This window comes from Oreochromis aureus, linkage group 7 (genome assembly GCF_013358895.1).
Source record: "Oreochromis aureus strain Israel breed Guangdong linkage group 7, ZZ_aureus, whole genome shotgun sequence".
Lineage (NCBI taxonomy): Eukaryota > Metazoa > Chordata > Actinopteri > Cichliformes > Cichlidae > Oreochromis > Oreochromis aureus.
In genome coordinates this window covers 45,611,719-45,627,417 of record NC_052948.1, presented here as the reverse complement: position 1 = coordinate 45,627,417, position 15,699 = coordinate 45,611,719, and the positions used below count along the sequence as shown (strand labels likewise).

The following is a 15,699-nucleotide window of genomic DNA, read 5'->3' as shown; positions in this document are numbered from 1 at the left end:
CCCTACCCCAAAATCCACTCTTTCTATCTCAGCACTTCAAGTGAGGAAGGAGCTTCGCAAGATCAAGGTGCGGAAGGCTGCAGGTCCAGATGGCATCAGCTCCAGGCTCCTGAGGTGCTGCGCAAATGAACTGTGTGGCATCCTAGGTTATCTGTTCAACCTGAGCCTGTCACTGGGGAAAGTACCACAGCTGTGGAAGACCTCCCATCCCAAGGACCTCAGCAGCTACAGGCCGGTAGCCCTGACATCCCATCTGATGAAGACCCTCGAGAGGTTGGTTCTAAACCATCTGCGCCCCCTGGTGAGGTCTTCATTGGATCCGCTGCAGTTTGCTTACCAGCCTGGCATTGGGGTGGAGGACGCCATCATCTACCTCCTGCACCGAGCTCTGACTCACCTGGAGAAGCCTGGAAGCACTGTGAGGATCATGTTCTTTGATTTCTCCAGTACTTTTAACACCATCCAGCCACGACTTCTGAGAGACAAGCTGGAGCTATCGGGAGTGGACCACCACATGTCCCAGTGGATACTGGATATCTCACAGAACGTCCACAGTATGTGAGGACACAGGGCTGTGTCTCTGACACACTGGTCTGCAGTACGGGGGCCCCACAGGGAACTGTGCTGGCACCGTTCCTCTTCACCCTCTACACTGCAGACTTCTCCATCAACTCCCCACGCTGCCACCTACAGAAGTTCTCTGACGACTCTGCCATAGTTGGCCTCATCACAGGTGAGGATGACTCAGAGTACAGACAGTGGACTCTGGACTTTGTAGACTGGTGTCAGCAGAACCACCTGCTGATCAATGCCGGGAAAACCAAGGAGTTGGTGGTGGACTTCGGAGACGCAGACCCACCACACTGACACCGGTGAACATCCAGGAGTGGACATTGAGATAGTGGACTCAGTATAGGTACCTGGGTGTTCACCTGAATAATAAACTGGACTGGAGCCACAACACTGATGCTCTTTACAGGAAGGGTCAGAGCAGACTACCTGCTGAGGCGGCTGAGGTCATTTGGAGTCCAGGGAGCGCTTTTAAAGACCTTCTATGACTCTGTGGTGGCATCTGTCATTTTTTACAGTGTGGTATGTTGGAGCAGCAGTTTATCGGCAGCTGAGAGGAAGAGGTTGGATAAACTCATCAGGAAGGCCAGCTCTGTTCTGGGATGCACCCTGGACCCAGTGCAGGTGGTGGGAGACAGAAGGACTCTGGCCAAAATAACATCTCTGATGGACAGTCTCCCCCACCCCATGCATGTAAATGTTGCTGAACTGCAGAGCTCCTTCAGTGACAGACTGCTGCATCCTAGATGCATGAAGGAGCGTTTCCGCAGGTCCTTCCTCCCTGCAGCTGTCAGACTGTACAATCAGAACTGCTCCCAACAAACATAGATGTTTACATCTGCGCTGTAACTGCAATAAGTTAATCAACCGATTCGCACTACAACCTGGTTTGCCTCTTATCTGTAGTTATTTATATTTAATTTAATAACTGTACAGTACTCTGTTTATAGTAACCATTGTCCTTAATGTAAATATGTAAGAAAAATTGTGTATGTTTCTGTTCTGTGTCCTGTGTACTGTTTGTTTGTATATGTGTCTTTTTGGCTGCTGTTACAACCAAATTTCCCCTTGTGGGACAATTAAAGGATTATTCTATTCCATCTCTCACGTCCTATGTCAGGATATTTTCCAATTTCTTAAGAACATGACTTTCACATGCAGCTCATCTGCTGTATATACTTTTTTAGATCTTTCACTTCTTTTTTCCTACACCAATTTCCTCAAAGTATTTATTGAAACACTGCACAGCATGTTGAGATATAAGTTTCCAGCTGATTGGCCCAAAATTGGGTTTCATTTCTGTAAGGCCTACACCCTGAAGCCCCAAAGTATGATGATCTCTCCACCATGTTTCACAGCTGGATAAGGTTTGTGTTCATGTGCAATGCCTCTTTTCCTTGTCAGGGTTCATTTGCTGAATTTTTTGCCTTCATAATGGGGTTGGGACCATCAGTTGTGTTGTGCAGAAGTCAGGTTGACAGCCTTATTCGACAACTTTTAGAATTCATATTATGGCAAGGACCGCTCAGTTAAGTAAAGAGAAACGACAGTACATCATTACTTCAAGAACTTTGAATGTGTCCCAAAGTGCAGTCACAAAAACCAAAAAGCACTACGAAGAAACTGGCTCACATGAGAACCGACCCAGGAAAGGAATTCCAAGAGTCATCTCTGCTGCTGAGGACAAATTCATCTGAGTCACCAGCCTCAGAAATCGCAAAGTTAACAGCACCACAGATTAGAGCCCACATATATGCCACACAGAGTTCCAGTAGCAGACACATCTCTACATCAACTGTTCAGAGGAGACTGTGCAAATCAGGCCTTTAGGTAAAGGTAAACGGATGGTCTCTGCATGTATGGTTCCCACCATGAAGCATGGAGGTGGTGGTGTGATGGTGTGGAGGTGCTTTGCTGTTGACACCGTTGGGGATTTATTCAAAACTGAAGGCACACTGAACCAGCAAGGCTATCACAGGATCCTGCAGCGAGATGCCATCCCATCTGGTTTGTGTTTAGTTGGACCAAAAAACATTTAATGAGAAGGCGTGTCCAAACTTTTGACTGGTAGTGTAGTACACATTTTGCCAAGAAGCTCTACTTTTATCTCATCATTCCACTTGTTAATTTTTCACAGTGGTTATATTTGCAGTACCCTTCTCTTAGAAATATCATTCACTCTTTTTCTTATAGTAGACACAAAGATTTTAGCAAGTTGTTCTGCATACAATTCCTGCTGTTACCCATGACTTACATGCAAATCATGGGTAACAGCCATTTGTACACATTGGTACACGGTCCTCTTGTGTTGGATCATGAACATTCAGGTCTTAAAAGGTTGTTCTCCAGGCTTTACAGGCTTTGTGAATTTCTCTGATGGTTTTTATGAAGTTGCTGCAGTTTTGGCACACTTCACACAAACCAGTCTTTCTTGAGAGGAGCAGGTTTTATCAGTAACCACCCTGCATGCATTTCTTTATAGGGATGGGCTGAAGAGGTCTTCAGCCCACACTTCCAGTCTCATCTCATTGATTGGAACACCTCAGGAGGTAGCTTTTAGACCACAGAGGTTCACATAGGTTTACTTCCAGCCTAGACTGTGAAAGTTTAATCAAAGTGTTCAATGAAAGGCATGGAAAGTACAATTTATTTCTCCATTATTAGTTTAGTGAGACTGTGTCTGACTGTCATTGTGATTCAGATGAAGCTCACTAGTTTCACCTCACTACTGTGACGATACTGAAAATTGCAAATAGATCCGAACACGAGACAGAATGATCTTGATCAACTCCGTTTTGATTCCCATTTCCTCCTGATTCAGCTGCTGATTACTGTTTCAGCAGTTTCATTTTTAAGATGTTTAAATGGCGCAGCAGACAGAGGAATTACAAACCAAAGGTGTGAGAATAAGACATAGTAAGCCGAGGCAGAAGAGTCAATCCCCAGCCCCCCCGGACTTCTCACATTTTGTAATAACTCTCAGACGATGTAATATCTTATTTCAATATACTGCTACTTGTCAAACCTGAGGAGCTCTTGGTGAAGATATACACGATCATTAATGACAGCATGTGAAGACCAGTGTGAGAAATCCTGAATATAAAAGTTCAGCAAAAGGGTAATGATGTCTTTACTGAAGACAAATAGGGCTGATTCACTGATCCCCAAAATATATGGTCTTCATTAAAAGGGTCTAAAATTCAGGTTAGATAATTGTCTGCCTCTTGTCATTGTCTACAGCTCTCTGAGCCTGCATGGAGAGGCTGGAAGTGCTCCCCGAGATCATGAAAACCATTAATAAATAATAATGGTGAGATCAGGGAGACATCACTGGAGGGCTAAATCTATTCCTTAGAGCAAATTTAACCTTGACCTTATCCCAGTGACCAAGCTTCCCTTCCTTAAGCCAAGGGTCAAGAATCATATTTTCAGCCTAATGTGTCCCCTCAAAGCCGACTCGGATATAAAAAATTGAAATGCTACCATTTCTACTGTTATAGGCAGGGAAAGGCCTTATTGTCAGACTTTTTTTGTGCTCCTTCAGAAATAATATTATCTACTCCAACAACGCACCACAGATACATGTGAGGAACACAGAAACTCCTTGATGTTTATCGTGTGTCCCAGTAAAGGCATCTAGTTTTCAGTATTTATATCATATTATATCTCACATGGCTTTGGGAAGGGCACAGATGCTCTGAGAGCATCATGAGAAACCACATCATCCTTTGGACAACTACGGAAAGACTGCGAGCCTGTATATGCCGTGCGTGCCTGTGTGCACATGTGTGCCTGCACAGGTGTGTAGAGGGAGCGAAGCAGGCAGGCGAACGGACAGGCGCACTGGGTGCCTGTGAGGTCAGGGGCTAGGTGGAGTGTTAGCGGGAACGACACCTGACAGCAACTCGGTGGATGTGCCCTGGCAGTTCTGTACATTCATGTCACTACTGATAAAAGTCAGCACCTGCTGAGCAGGAGAAACTACAGTGGTGGTGCCACCGGGTCCTCCATACAGGACAAGGAGAGGAGGATGAGAACACTTCCTTCCGCCTGTCCTTCCCTGTCCCTCCAGCGCTCACTGAGCAGACGAGTTGCGACAGCTGTGATAGGTATTGGTTGGGCAGGGGTGAAGGTGCCAACCTTGTCAGTGCCAGAGGTTGGGAGCAAAGCTACATGCACCACCTGATTCGGGCTGGGAAAATGAAACCTGGATGCTTCTCTTGTTGTTGTGTAACAGCCAAGGGCAAAAGGAAGTCTACAGAACTTTCTCTGTTACTAGAAATGTTGCTGGATGGCTGCGTGTGTGTTACCGCCTAAAGTACAGTTATCAACTTAATGAGCTCAATTTTTTTTAAGGGTCTGTGAGAAGAAGTTCAAATAAAAACGGGCCCAAAAAAGTCAAAGCAGTGAAGGTGGTAAACGTAAGTGGGATATAATGATGTTAATTGTTTTCCTGGAGTCAGGGAATTTTTTTTAAGGTTCTCTGGAATCCTCTCACTGTCCAAAATTGCTCACATAGAAGGTTCCAAATTGCCCATATTTAGCAATATAAATATCAGCTAAAACTTTATAACACCCACTGTAAATAACAAGGTAGGTGAATAGTTGATTACATTTTAATCTTTCTTCTTTGCCGTTAACAGTGCAATAGTAATTATTCTGTATTGCACATGTGATGACCACAGAGAGACCGACTCTCAAATTGTCATATTTATGATGCCTAAACCTAACTGCTAGAAAAAGCAATCAAAGTAAACGGGGCACAAACCACAGTCTCTAGGTTCAGTCTTTAGTGACACCTGCCAGCAATCAGAACTTTATAGGAGCCTGTTACATCTAATATCCAAAGAATGTTTACAGATGCACTACCCAGCATTAACCATTAACAAAGATGTATAAACTGCATCTGCAGCTTTACTAAAAATAATAATTAGAAGAAAAATTAGCAACCTTTTTTCTTATTGTTGCATTGGACTGGCATTTTTATTTTAGCCATGCAGTCATACAGCACTTTCATTCCACTTTGGGTGGAAAAAAGTAGTTAATTTAACAAAAAGTGCATGTCTTTGGGAGGAATTGGGGTAGGTGGAGGAAACTGCCACAGGCGCGGTGAGAGCATTCACACACTCCAACAACAGACAGGCCCCAGCTGACCAACCAGGTGATTTGAATCAAGAACCTTTTCGCTGTGAGGCGACAGTGCTAACCACTGCACCACTGTGCTCTCAGTAGGTTATTTAGTGCTTGTTAACAGTGCTGGGAAAACTCACAGTTTAATGCAAAGTCAGTTAAACTTCAAGGGATATCAGTGGGCCAAGTTAGGACAATCTACGCCTATGACAATCCTGCCTTAGTGCAAATCAAAGCGACAACAGGTGCACAAAAGAGGGGACAAGAAGACCATCCTCAAAAAGGGAATGGTTTTGCCCATGGGGGGGCCACAGACCAATGCGCTCTCCCTATCCCTCCACCACTGATTTCTCTCTACTTTTGCTCTTTTGTCAGTGTCCTTGTCACTGCTGGTAGCTTGAGGTGGTACATTAAGTCTATTGAGGTTTCAGAGGTAAACAAGCTTCTCCACAATGGCACATCTGTGCGTGCTGTCACAGGAATGTTTGCTGTATCTTCCAGCAGTATCAAAAGTATGGAAGAAAACACCAGGAGATGAGCCATTATATAGGAGAGACTACTTAAGTTTACCTAGTTCTCCATTATCCATTAATTAATGGTTATTTACCATTCCAGTTTTAACATGACAACCTGCAACATGAATGCAATATAACAAATGCTAACCTTACGCTTTTAAGGAAATAATGGTTGCTGTGACAGAGCAGTAAGTGAGTGGCTCAAGAGTACGTAAGTAGAGATATTGCTTACATCTTTAAACTTGAATGAAACTAATATATCTATCTATCAAAAAAAACAAACAAACAAAAAAACAAAAACAAAAAACAAAACAAAACAAACAGGCAAATGGACATTTGGGCATCATGTGTAGAAATGTGCAGCTCTTCTGGGTCCCCCACTCCAAAATAGGTGAGGAACGTAATTTAAAGAAATCGTAGGAAATGAAATGCAGTTTTAGCAAATGTTTGCTTTTTGGTTCAAATGCACGGCCATTCCCGAGTCCTGTGTTTGCAGTTCAATTGAACTAAATTTTATGGCACCAAATCACAACAACAGTCAGCTCGAGATGCTTTATATCGTAAGTAAAGACCCTACAATAATATGCTGTGCCCAGGGCTAAGTTTTTAATGTTTGTAACATTAAATGCTGGTTTGCACTGTATTGTTCATTATTTAATTCAAACACTCTGCAGTTGATAAAAAGCCACATTCTGCCACCTAGTGTTCACATTCTTAAAGACAGGGGGAAAGCCCCCTTTACATTCATCTGCTGCCACATTTGTCATATTCACATTACGACATTTAAATTCACAATTTTAGAACTTGGCAGCAGTGAATAAACAAGTCGTTTTCTCTCTATATGACTTTTGTGCGTGCGTGCTGCCCGCAGAGCAGCCCCCACACACTCCTTACTTCAGAAAGAGCTGATCTGCAACTTCTCTGTAACCCAGAACAAAACGGAAGCAATTGTCCAGTGGGCGGGTTGTTTTCTACATTTTTCTTCTCCAAATGACTGAAAATGAGGGGCCGGCTCTGGAGCAATTGGTGCCGTAAGCAAAAACAAACTTTGCAAGTCAAAGTAGTAATAGCTTGTGGAAAAATATCACCTTCAGCAGAGGGGTGTTGAAGAAAGGAGGTTAGGTTGCGGAGTGTGTGTGTGTGGTGGGTGAGGGGGTTGGTGAGGCACTGGAGGAAGAGCAGGGGAGGCCAACTTGGATGCATGTGCTGCAAATTAGGCAGGCAGCCCCTCATGTTGGTAGCAGCGGAGGAGACAAGAGCGCGGGTGTTTCTGCACGGCTGCAGACGGCTGCTTGCACCTTGGGGGATGACTGACCCGGGTGCGAAAAGAGGGAAGCCAACACAGAAGGCTATGACGAACACTTGCTTGCCAGTGGCCCACCACCCCCTCTCTCTTTAGCCCTATATGCAGCCCCTGGGGAACCCTTGCACGCACTCAAGCAGCCTCTGCATATTCACTCCCCGTGTGAGTCTTCTTTCCCCTCTACATGTGTTTGAGGCCTGCCGTCCCCTCCTCCCCTCCCTCGGCCACCGCGAAAAGGCTGTGCTTCATTTCGTTCTGGATGGGAGTCTACATTTGTTCTGAAAATAAGCAGCCAGCCTCATTTTGCAGGAATATGCACAAACGTCTTCAAGGTTTCACGCCTGATAAACACAGAAGCAGAGTTCTATTTCACTGCAACACTTGAATACACACTTCCACAAGAAGTACAAACAATACTATCCAGGTAATCTCTCTCCAGTCACACTCACACGCAGATAAATAACATTTCTGCACCACGGTTTGACACAGATTTGGAGTTTATTCACACATAACATACTACAGTGGGTAATGTATTCAAGAAACATTGAACAGCGCTGTCATATGACACAGGAAAAACAAAACAAAAACAACGAAAAAGACACCGAACCCTTTCTTTGCCATTATATAAAAATAGTGTTGCTACAAAAGTATAAATTAGGTTTACTAATAAGACAACTCAGATCTGAATCTACACAGGAAAATGCTGCCAAAGTGCGATAAAAAGACAAAATGAAGAGAATCAAAACATACTTTTTTTGCGTTTTAGCAGAGTATAAAAAGGAAGAAATACCTGTAAAATAGGATGAAAGCAACACTAATTTCTTAACCTGAATTGATAATACAGACTAATCCATAGTTAAAACAACAGATCTCCATGTTAGCATTCTTATACCACATTTTAACAACCGAACTTTTATTATGTGAATAAGTTAAAATCCTGAAACAAAATAAAACTTACAGCTGATTTCAGTTTTCTAGTAACAGTATCTAAGTTGAGTTTTCTATTATATCAAAACCTTCTGAAATGCTACTGTAGAAAAAGAGGTATAATGTTATTGGTGCTCCCTACTTTATCTCTGAAATGAAGGTGCCCCCTTGTGGCATAAAAACAGCAGTTCTCTTATATTTACATAATACATCCTCTGAAAATGGATGATGTCAACCCATTAACATCAGCCCACAATCAGCACAGCTACTCCCACCTTGAAAGGTTAGAATTCAGTCCGGGGTTGCTTATCCAACTCCTAATGAGTGTCTTAAACATCAACTGAGAGCCAATATGATTCATTTCCATCTGATGAGAGACACTGGCTTATAACTTTATATATCAGAACTCTTATTAAAAGCATGCATATCTTAGATATACTCGTTTAATCAACAAAAGAACGCTATTTCTACAGAAAATTAAGTTGACATCATTACGTCAACAATGGCATTTTGTCCCAGAGCATATCCTATTGAAAATACTTATTTAAAAACTCTAAGAAAAAATCCCTTCATCATTCAGTTGAGGATAACTTGAAACCACAAATCATTGTACAGTATTTTGACTATGTCTTTGACGAGCCTAAATTTTTGTATGAACATCTGATTTCCAATCTTTAAATTACAACACTACCTTCTGAGTACTGAGGTAAAACATTGGATTGGTAATTAAAAAATTAAATACAATTTACAGCAATTTTTCTTCTTCTTCCTCTTCTTTTTTTGGATTTTTTTTTTACCAAAATATATAAATATATATATTTTAAAAAAAAAAAAAAAAAACACACACATTAGATATATTAAGAAAACCATTATGGGGAAAAAAGCATTTATGAAATACTAAATCATAGCTTGGAGGTAAGGAGGGCTACAGTCTATTAAAAAACATCTTGTGTAGTTATGAACAGTTTGTAATGCAGAGCCTTTGACCTTTAATTGACATAAGGGTTTTAAAGTTTTAATGCCACTAAAACAAAGATGACACATGTTATGACATGAGTAAAAAGGGCATTCTGGTGTAATAAAAAGAATCTGATGTCCAACCATAATCTGATAGTTGCTCCCTCTGTTTTCTTGTGTGTCTTTTTCTATCATTCTTCACAAACTCAAAGGTTACAGTCACATTAACCTTATATTTAACTGTAAACTGCCCTTCACCAACCCTCGAAAAAGGATGTGAACTTTAGGTTCAAATGCGGATGATGAGTATCGACCGCTACGAGGATGACGGGCAGCCTTTCAGTCAATAAGCACGATATGCAGAAGCATCAGAGTAGTGACATCAGTTCCAAATACAGTGCGTCAGTGTTTCTATTGGCCGGAAAATAAACCAATTCAAGGTCAGCAGTAACACTGAAACAGGAAATGAATGTTTGAATGGACCTGTCGTACACAAGCAGCAGCTGAAATGAACGAGACACAAAATACTGAGAGGGAACACGTAATATGTCTGTACCTGAAGTTGCCCGAGGGCTTAAAGTTGGGCAAAAAAAATTAAATCATACACTGTTTGTTTGTTGTTTTTACTCTTAATCGTGTAATAGTGATACTTAGGTTGGCTGTTAGCGTTTAAATAAGGGGCAGGTGATGTAGCCCGAGGCTCGAAAACAATAAAATACAAATAAAATCTGCCAAACGACAATATTCAAAAAGAGTCTCTGATATCTACCACCGAGTCATTTCAGTATACGTTTATACAGTGGATACTTGTCCTTGTTACATGTGGATACTGTGCTACTGTAAAGATTATTACTGACCTTGTGGGAACGAAAAAGATGAAAGCACACATGCTCAGTTAATCTGACATTTTGACAACAAGCACTTTGAAAGTACAGTGGTTGTCCATGAGTCGTTTGAGCACTGGGACACTGCTTTGTTTCCCTTTCTTTCTATGTGAATAAAAGAAAAAGTAAATAAAATGTCTACAAGCCATTGAAAGGATGAGTCAAAAGAAGGCCATTAAACAGTAATATAAAGGCATGATGTTGGCTCTGACTGTAGGGTTTAAGGTGATTGCATGACAGAGACTTAAGGCCCAAAAAACAGAGATAACAAACCAGTACTCGACTAATTAGTACCAGAAGCAACAAACAAGATTTACAGTATAGCTTCCATTCATCCAAGTCATTTTAGGAGGTAAAAGCTCAAGTGTATGTATACTAGGATCCATAAAAAAATAAATAACTTGACATATGCATGCGTTGACTTTAGTAAATGCACAAGCAGAATTTGTCCTGTAAAAAATAAACCCTCAGTGTTTCTTCTCTTGTTTGCTGCGATTGGCACTAACTGTATTTGGGGTGGAACGTTTCACAAAAGTCACGGTTCAGTACATACCTCGGCATTGAGGTCACAGTTTGGTTTCTTTTCGGTACAGTGAGGAAAAGTGGCGGTGCCTTCTTGGATATGGTCGTTCCTGAGAAAATCCCATTGATTTTACAAACAAATAACTGAAAGAGTTTATCCTTGATAATTAACTGTAGGAGTGTGATGAGAACAGTCAGAGAAACTATGGCCTGTGGATAAAGCTTATTGCCTTAAAAATGGAAACGTGTAGCTCACAAAAGGAAGACAGCATGTATATACGAAATTATAAATGCGAAAAGCATAAGTCCCTACTGATAAGTCTTTTTAGACTGAGCTTTAAAAAAAAATAAATAGACTTATAAGCGCAAACAAAGATTTATGCAAGTATCGATTAGCATTTTGCCTCCAAGCGACAGCCTTTCATCTGAGGGAAATGCAAAGGTAAAATGTCTTCAGCGGAAGAACAACTTACGCAATTTTTAATCGGCTACAGAGCTGAGTGATGTAGCAGTACTGGAAACCAACAATGAGATAGTCAAAAGGGTCACATAATGCTATCACTGCTCGATATAATGTACGGATTAATCACGTTTTTTTTAAACTGTCTGTTAGGATATGGTACAGCTGAATGAAATCGAACCACAAACAGATTCTAATGTGATGTTTTCCTCTTTGTAGATGTATGAAAATCACTTGTAAAGAAAAGTCCACCAAACATAAAGTTTATCATTTCGTCTCTTCTGTGCAAGTCAGTGAGTTTGACTTTTATATCTAGCAGCATAAGACTTGTATCTAGAATGAAAACAAAACGTCGGATCACTTTTCTTTACCATTGGTAACATAAAAAAGAAAAGCATCACACTTGTTTTGTCTGTGTTTTTCTGCTACTTTTTACCTTTTTGATTGAAAAAGTTGCATGCACTGCATGCGAATCATCTGCAGCTACATTTTAGGACACTGATGCAACCATCAAAGTCAACTGCAATGATTAAGCTCTCAGTTACCTGCTCGTGGCTGAATGTGCTGAAAAATAAACATTTCTATGACTTGTGATAATAAATGATAAACCTAGTACACCTATTTGTCAGAGGTGCAATGGCAGTGAAGATCCACCGCTTGATTTTTTTTGTCATACACCAATGAATATTACTTTAGAGACTGTAAATACCTGGTCAACTTTGACAGTCAATTTTCAGAGGTCTATGACAGGAGCTTCAAGCAATGAATGCTTTACCTGAAAATGTTGTCATCCACTGAGAATAACAGCATTGTAGCCTTGTAGTAGTTTAGTTAATAGGCTGGAGTAAATCAAATCACTGGCTGTGACAAGACTAAACTCATCCTGTTTATGTGTGCATCCCAAACCGAGGGCAGAGTACCAAACAGGACAATCTTTTGAGAGTTACTGTTCCACCCCTACATTTTGGCCACAGTACTTAACAACTCCATAAAAAATATGTAACACGCCGTATTGTTTTATGGGTGTTTGCAACCTTAACAATGTGACTTTATCTTTAAATATTTGTCTCAAGAAGTATTTAATGTCCATACACATTTATGTTTACAGTTAGTCTAAACCTAAAGTATATAAATAATAGTCTTGAGTCATTGGTTGGAGGTGAAGGTTTGGTTGATTAGGTTAGTTAGGTTTTCTTCTAGCCCATGTTAGAGTGAAGGAAAATTAGTTTGTTCATTTCCTCAGCAGTTACCTGCTGCCTCCTCTTCATAGCCAAGCTCTGCTCACACACAGTCACGCACTCTCTGCGTATGCCCACAGCAGGCACTGCAAGTAGCCACAGTGCCAGGCGAGCGAGCCTGGGGAACTTCTCGCCCACTGTTGAGCTCCAATACTGGAAGAGATCGGGTGCACCTTGGAGGAGAGGCTCAGCCAGGTATTGAAAAATCTCTTGTCTAACTTGGCTTTGGCTGTCATCGTTACCAGACACGGTGCAAGATGAGGACCCGCGTGAGGGGCCACCATTGTTTCCACTTCCCTCGACTCGGCTTATTTTAGGAGTGGGGGGGCCATCGGCGTCCCGCTCGTCGCCACCTGAACCTCCACCGCCAGTGATACCACCATCCCTGGTTTCAGCAGCCATTTCGCAAGCACGAGAGATTATGTCTTCATGCTGGTAGGCTGGCACTGAACGCAGCTTGAGCTGTGGGTCCAGGACCATAGCAACCTGGTGAGCTCGTTCAACCTGGCAAAAAGGAAAAACGATACGGTCAGTACTTCCTTATAGAAAATACTCTATTTATCTTGTTGTTGTTAAACACTGTATTGTACAGTCAAGATGCAAATATCAGGTGAAATGAATTCTATAAAATAAAAACTAGAATTGCCACACAGAACAAGCCAGTTCTAATGTAACTTATTTAAATTAAGATGAAAGAAACATTCATTTAGTAATACAGAAGTTATTAAATGTAAGCAATACCAGGTTAATACCTTGAAGTTTTCCTTGAGTGCTTCTAGGAAATAGTGGCAGAGTTTGCTAGCTGTGCCGGTTCCAGCCTCTCCAGCTTTGGATGTGAAGAATTTCTCCAAGCGCAGGTAGACAGGCAGCACCTGCTGTAAAGTTGGTCTCCTCTGGCTGCTCAGCTCCAGAGCTGCCAGGCGCAGAGGTGCCAGCAGACAAGCCAGGGTGCCTAGCAGATGCTTGTTGAGACCTTGGAGGAGCGGGGCTGTGGCCTTACTGCGGCCATAAGCCTCACAAATCTGTTCAAAGTGGGCGTGGACCTGCAGGAGAGCTTCGGCCATACGATCCCAACAAGGAGGGGTGGGGCATTGTGCAGGGTTGCCCTGTGCACCTTCCTCAGTTGTGCTTGTGGATGTGTTGGTACACTGTTCATCACGGAGAACGAGTGTGGTAGAGGAGGAGATATCTCTGCATGTGGAGAGAAGCTCAGCCAGCTCATGAAGCCCTCGAGCCTGGAGGCTTCGCTTCCCAAGAACGGCCTGAACAACCGCACCGAGTGAGCATCCTGCGCAGCGCAAACATATCCGCCCGCGGCCCCCGCCTCCCAGTGGTGACCCTCCAAATCCTGCCGCCCACACTCTGGGCTCAGAGACATACACAGTGCGGATGTCTGACATCACAAACTCAGAAAGCACGTTCTGCACCCAGTGATGAACCTGTTCTGGCCCTTCCCTCAGCTCAGCCTCCCTTACACCAAGCACGTAACGCTTCAGTCTCGAGCCCTCCACCTGGTAGGCTGTTAGAACGTAGCAGGCGTCTGGGCCAGATGTCTGGGAGTGGCAGGTGACTGCGATGCCAAGCGAAGCATTGGAGCCTAGAGCACACGTGACCTTGACTTTTACTTGGTTGTACATGCGGGGCAGCTGGCGCAGTGCCAAGGCACTCATGTTGCCAAGAGCATCACGGGTTGAGTAGGCACCATGACGAGCACCCGTATCCACTAGGGTCTGTGCCAACTTCAGGAAGTCCTTGCTGTTGAGCACATTTAGCATGCTCAGATCTGAACACATTACCCGTAATAGGCGTTCAGCCACCTGCTGGCGCTCCTTCTCAGGTAGTCCATTATTCTCTGCCAGGACAGACAGCAGATGGATGATTAGGAAAGCAGAACAAATGATAAGAAAGACAATTAGTGTTTATGTTTCTTTGGATATTCTGGCAGAAACATTAAAATAAGAAAAAGGATATAAAAACGATCAGAGAGGGATTATGACATGGTGCGAAGTCATTGCAATCAAAGGGGAAAGCTACACAGAGCAGACACCACTGCTGCCTTTATTAATCAGAGACATAGATAACTTCTGTGTTAATGTTCCTAGAAGGCTTATTTAATAAACCAATGACATGATGAGAGCTACAGCACGAATGCAACATTACGGTATTTTCAAAGAGCTGTTGGCGTAGTGCTCTAGTGCTACACAGAAAACAATCCAAATGTCCAAAATGTTTTATTTCTGTTTATTTTTACTTACTCAGTAGCGATAACGGCAGAAAATGTATTGTGAAAGAGACGGTATGCAAGAAAATTGCCCAGTGGGATATTACATATGGGAAGCCTCTTAACCACCAGGCTTAATGAAGTTGCGGTACTTACGGGTGAGAGCATGGTTTCTCTGGGAGATACTTTGAGGCTGGATTTGTAGTTTAACTGAGGAATGGGCCTGAGCCTGAGAGCCTCTCCACAGCTGCTCCTGAGGACCCGAAACTGAAGAGGTTTTGGGAGAGTCCCCTTTGGTGTGGTTCTCATTATCAGCTGTTGACAGAGAGATGGAAGATCTGGCTGAGTTGTTAATGGAAAAAAGCACAAGTTAATTGTATTGAGTGGAAGAAAATGTAAAGATTAAAACCATGACACAAAATAACCGTCTTTAAAAGAACCAATAACTTGGCCTCCCTGTGGTTGACAAATTGCACCTTAAAAATAAATACCACAAGTTAAAGAATTATTTTCCTAGTTGTTTCTCATTATAAGATCACACAGCGTTCCATCCATGGTAATTAATTTGCCAAAGTCAATCTCACCAATATTAAAAAAAAACCTCATAAATCCAACTGATATATAATTTGTTTCACAGCTGAATCTGAAAATGAATCACACAATTCCAGCTGAAGACAGGGAACATGATTCATACTTAACAGGATAACTACGTACAATTGAACACTTAAATCATTAAATAAAAAAAAGACTCAAACATAAATACTTTCTTGCTTTCCTGGTTTGCGTCTTCATTTATTTTTTTTAGTGTTCGCAAGTTTTGTCAGAATATTTGGCTTAATTGCTTAAAAACTGATTTTCTTCAGAACTAAACCAAAAAACAAACAAACAAACAAACAAAAAAAAAAAAAAAAAAAAAAATCAGCTTTGACATTTTATGATTAACTGAAAAAATAAAAGCAGAGAATGCAACTC

General features: G+C 42.0%; 1 protein-coding gene across 6 annotated transcripts in view; it reads right to left on the bottom strand.

Moving 5' to 3' along the window:
• Positions 1–7,997: 7,997 nt before the first annotated feature.
• znf618 (zinc finger protein 618) overlaps positions 7,998–15,699 on the bottom strand; it is a 43,059-nt gene continuing 35,357 nt past the window's right edge. For all 6 annotated transcript variants that reach the window (XM_039614894.1, XM_039614899.1, XM_039614898.1 and 3 more), the window contains 3 exons: positions 14,884–15,042; positions 13,259–14,358; positions 7,998–13,010 (listed from right to left, as the gene is read on the bottom strand). In XM_039614894.1, coding sequence (XP_039470828.1) covers positions 12,465–13,010; positions 13,259–14,358; positions 14,884–15,042 — 1,805 coding nt within the window. In that variant the 3' untranslated portion in view covers positions 7,998–12,464. The remainder of the gene's footprint in view (positions 13,011–13,258; positions 14,359–14,883; positions 15,043–15,699) is intronic.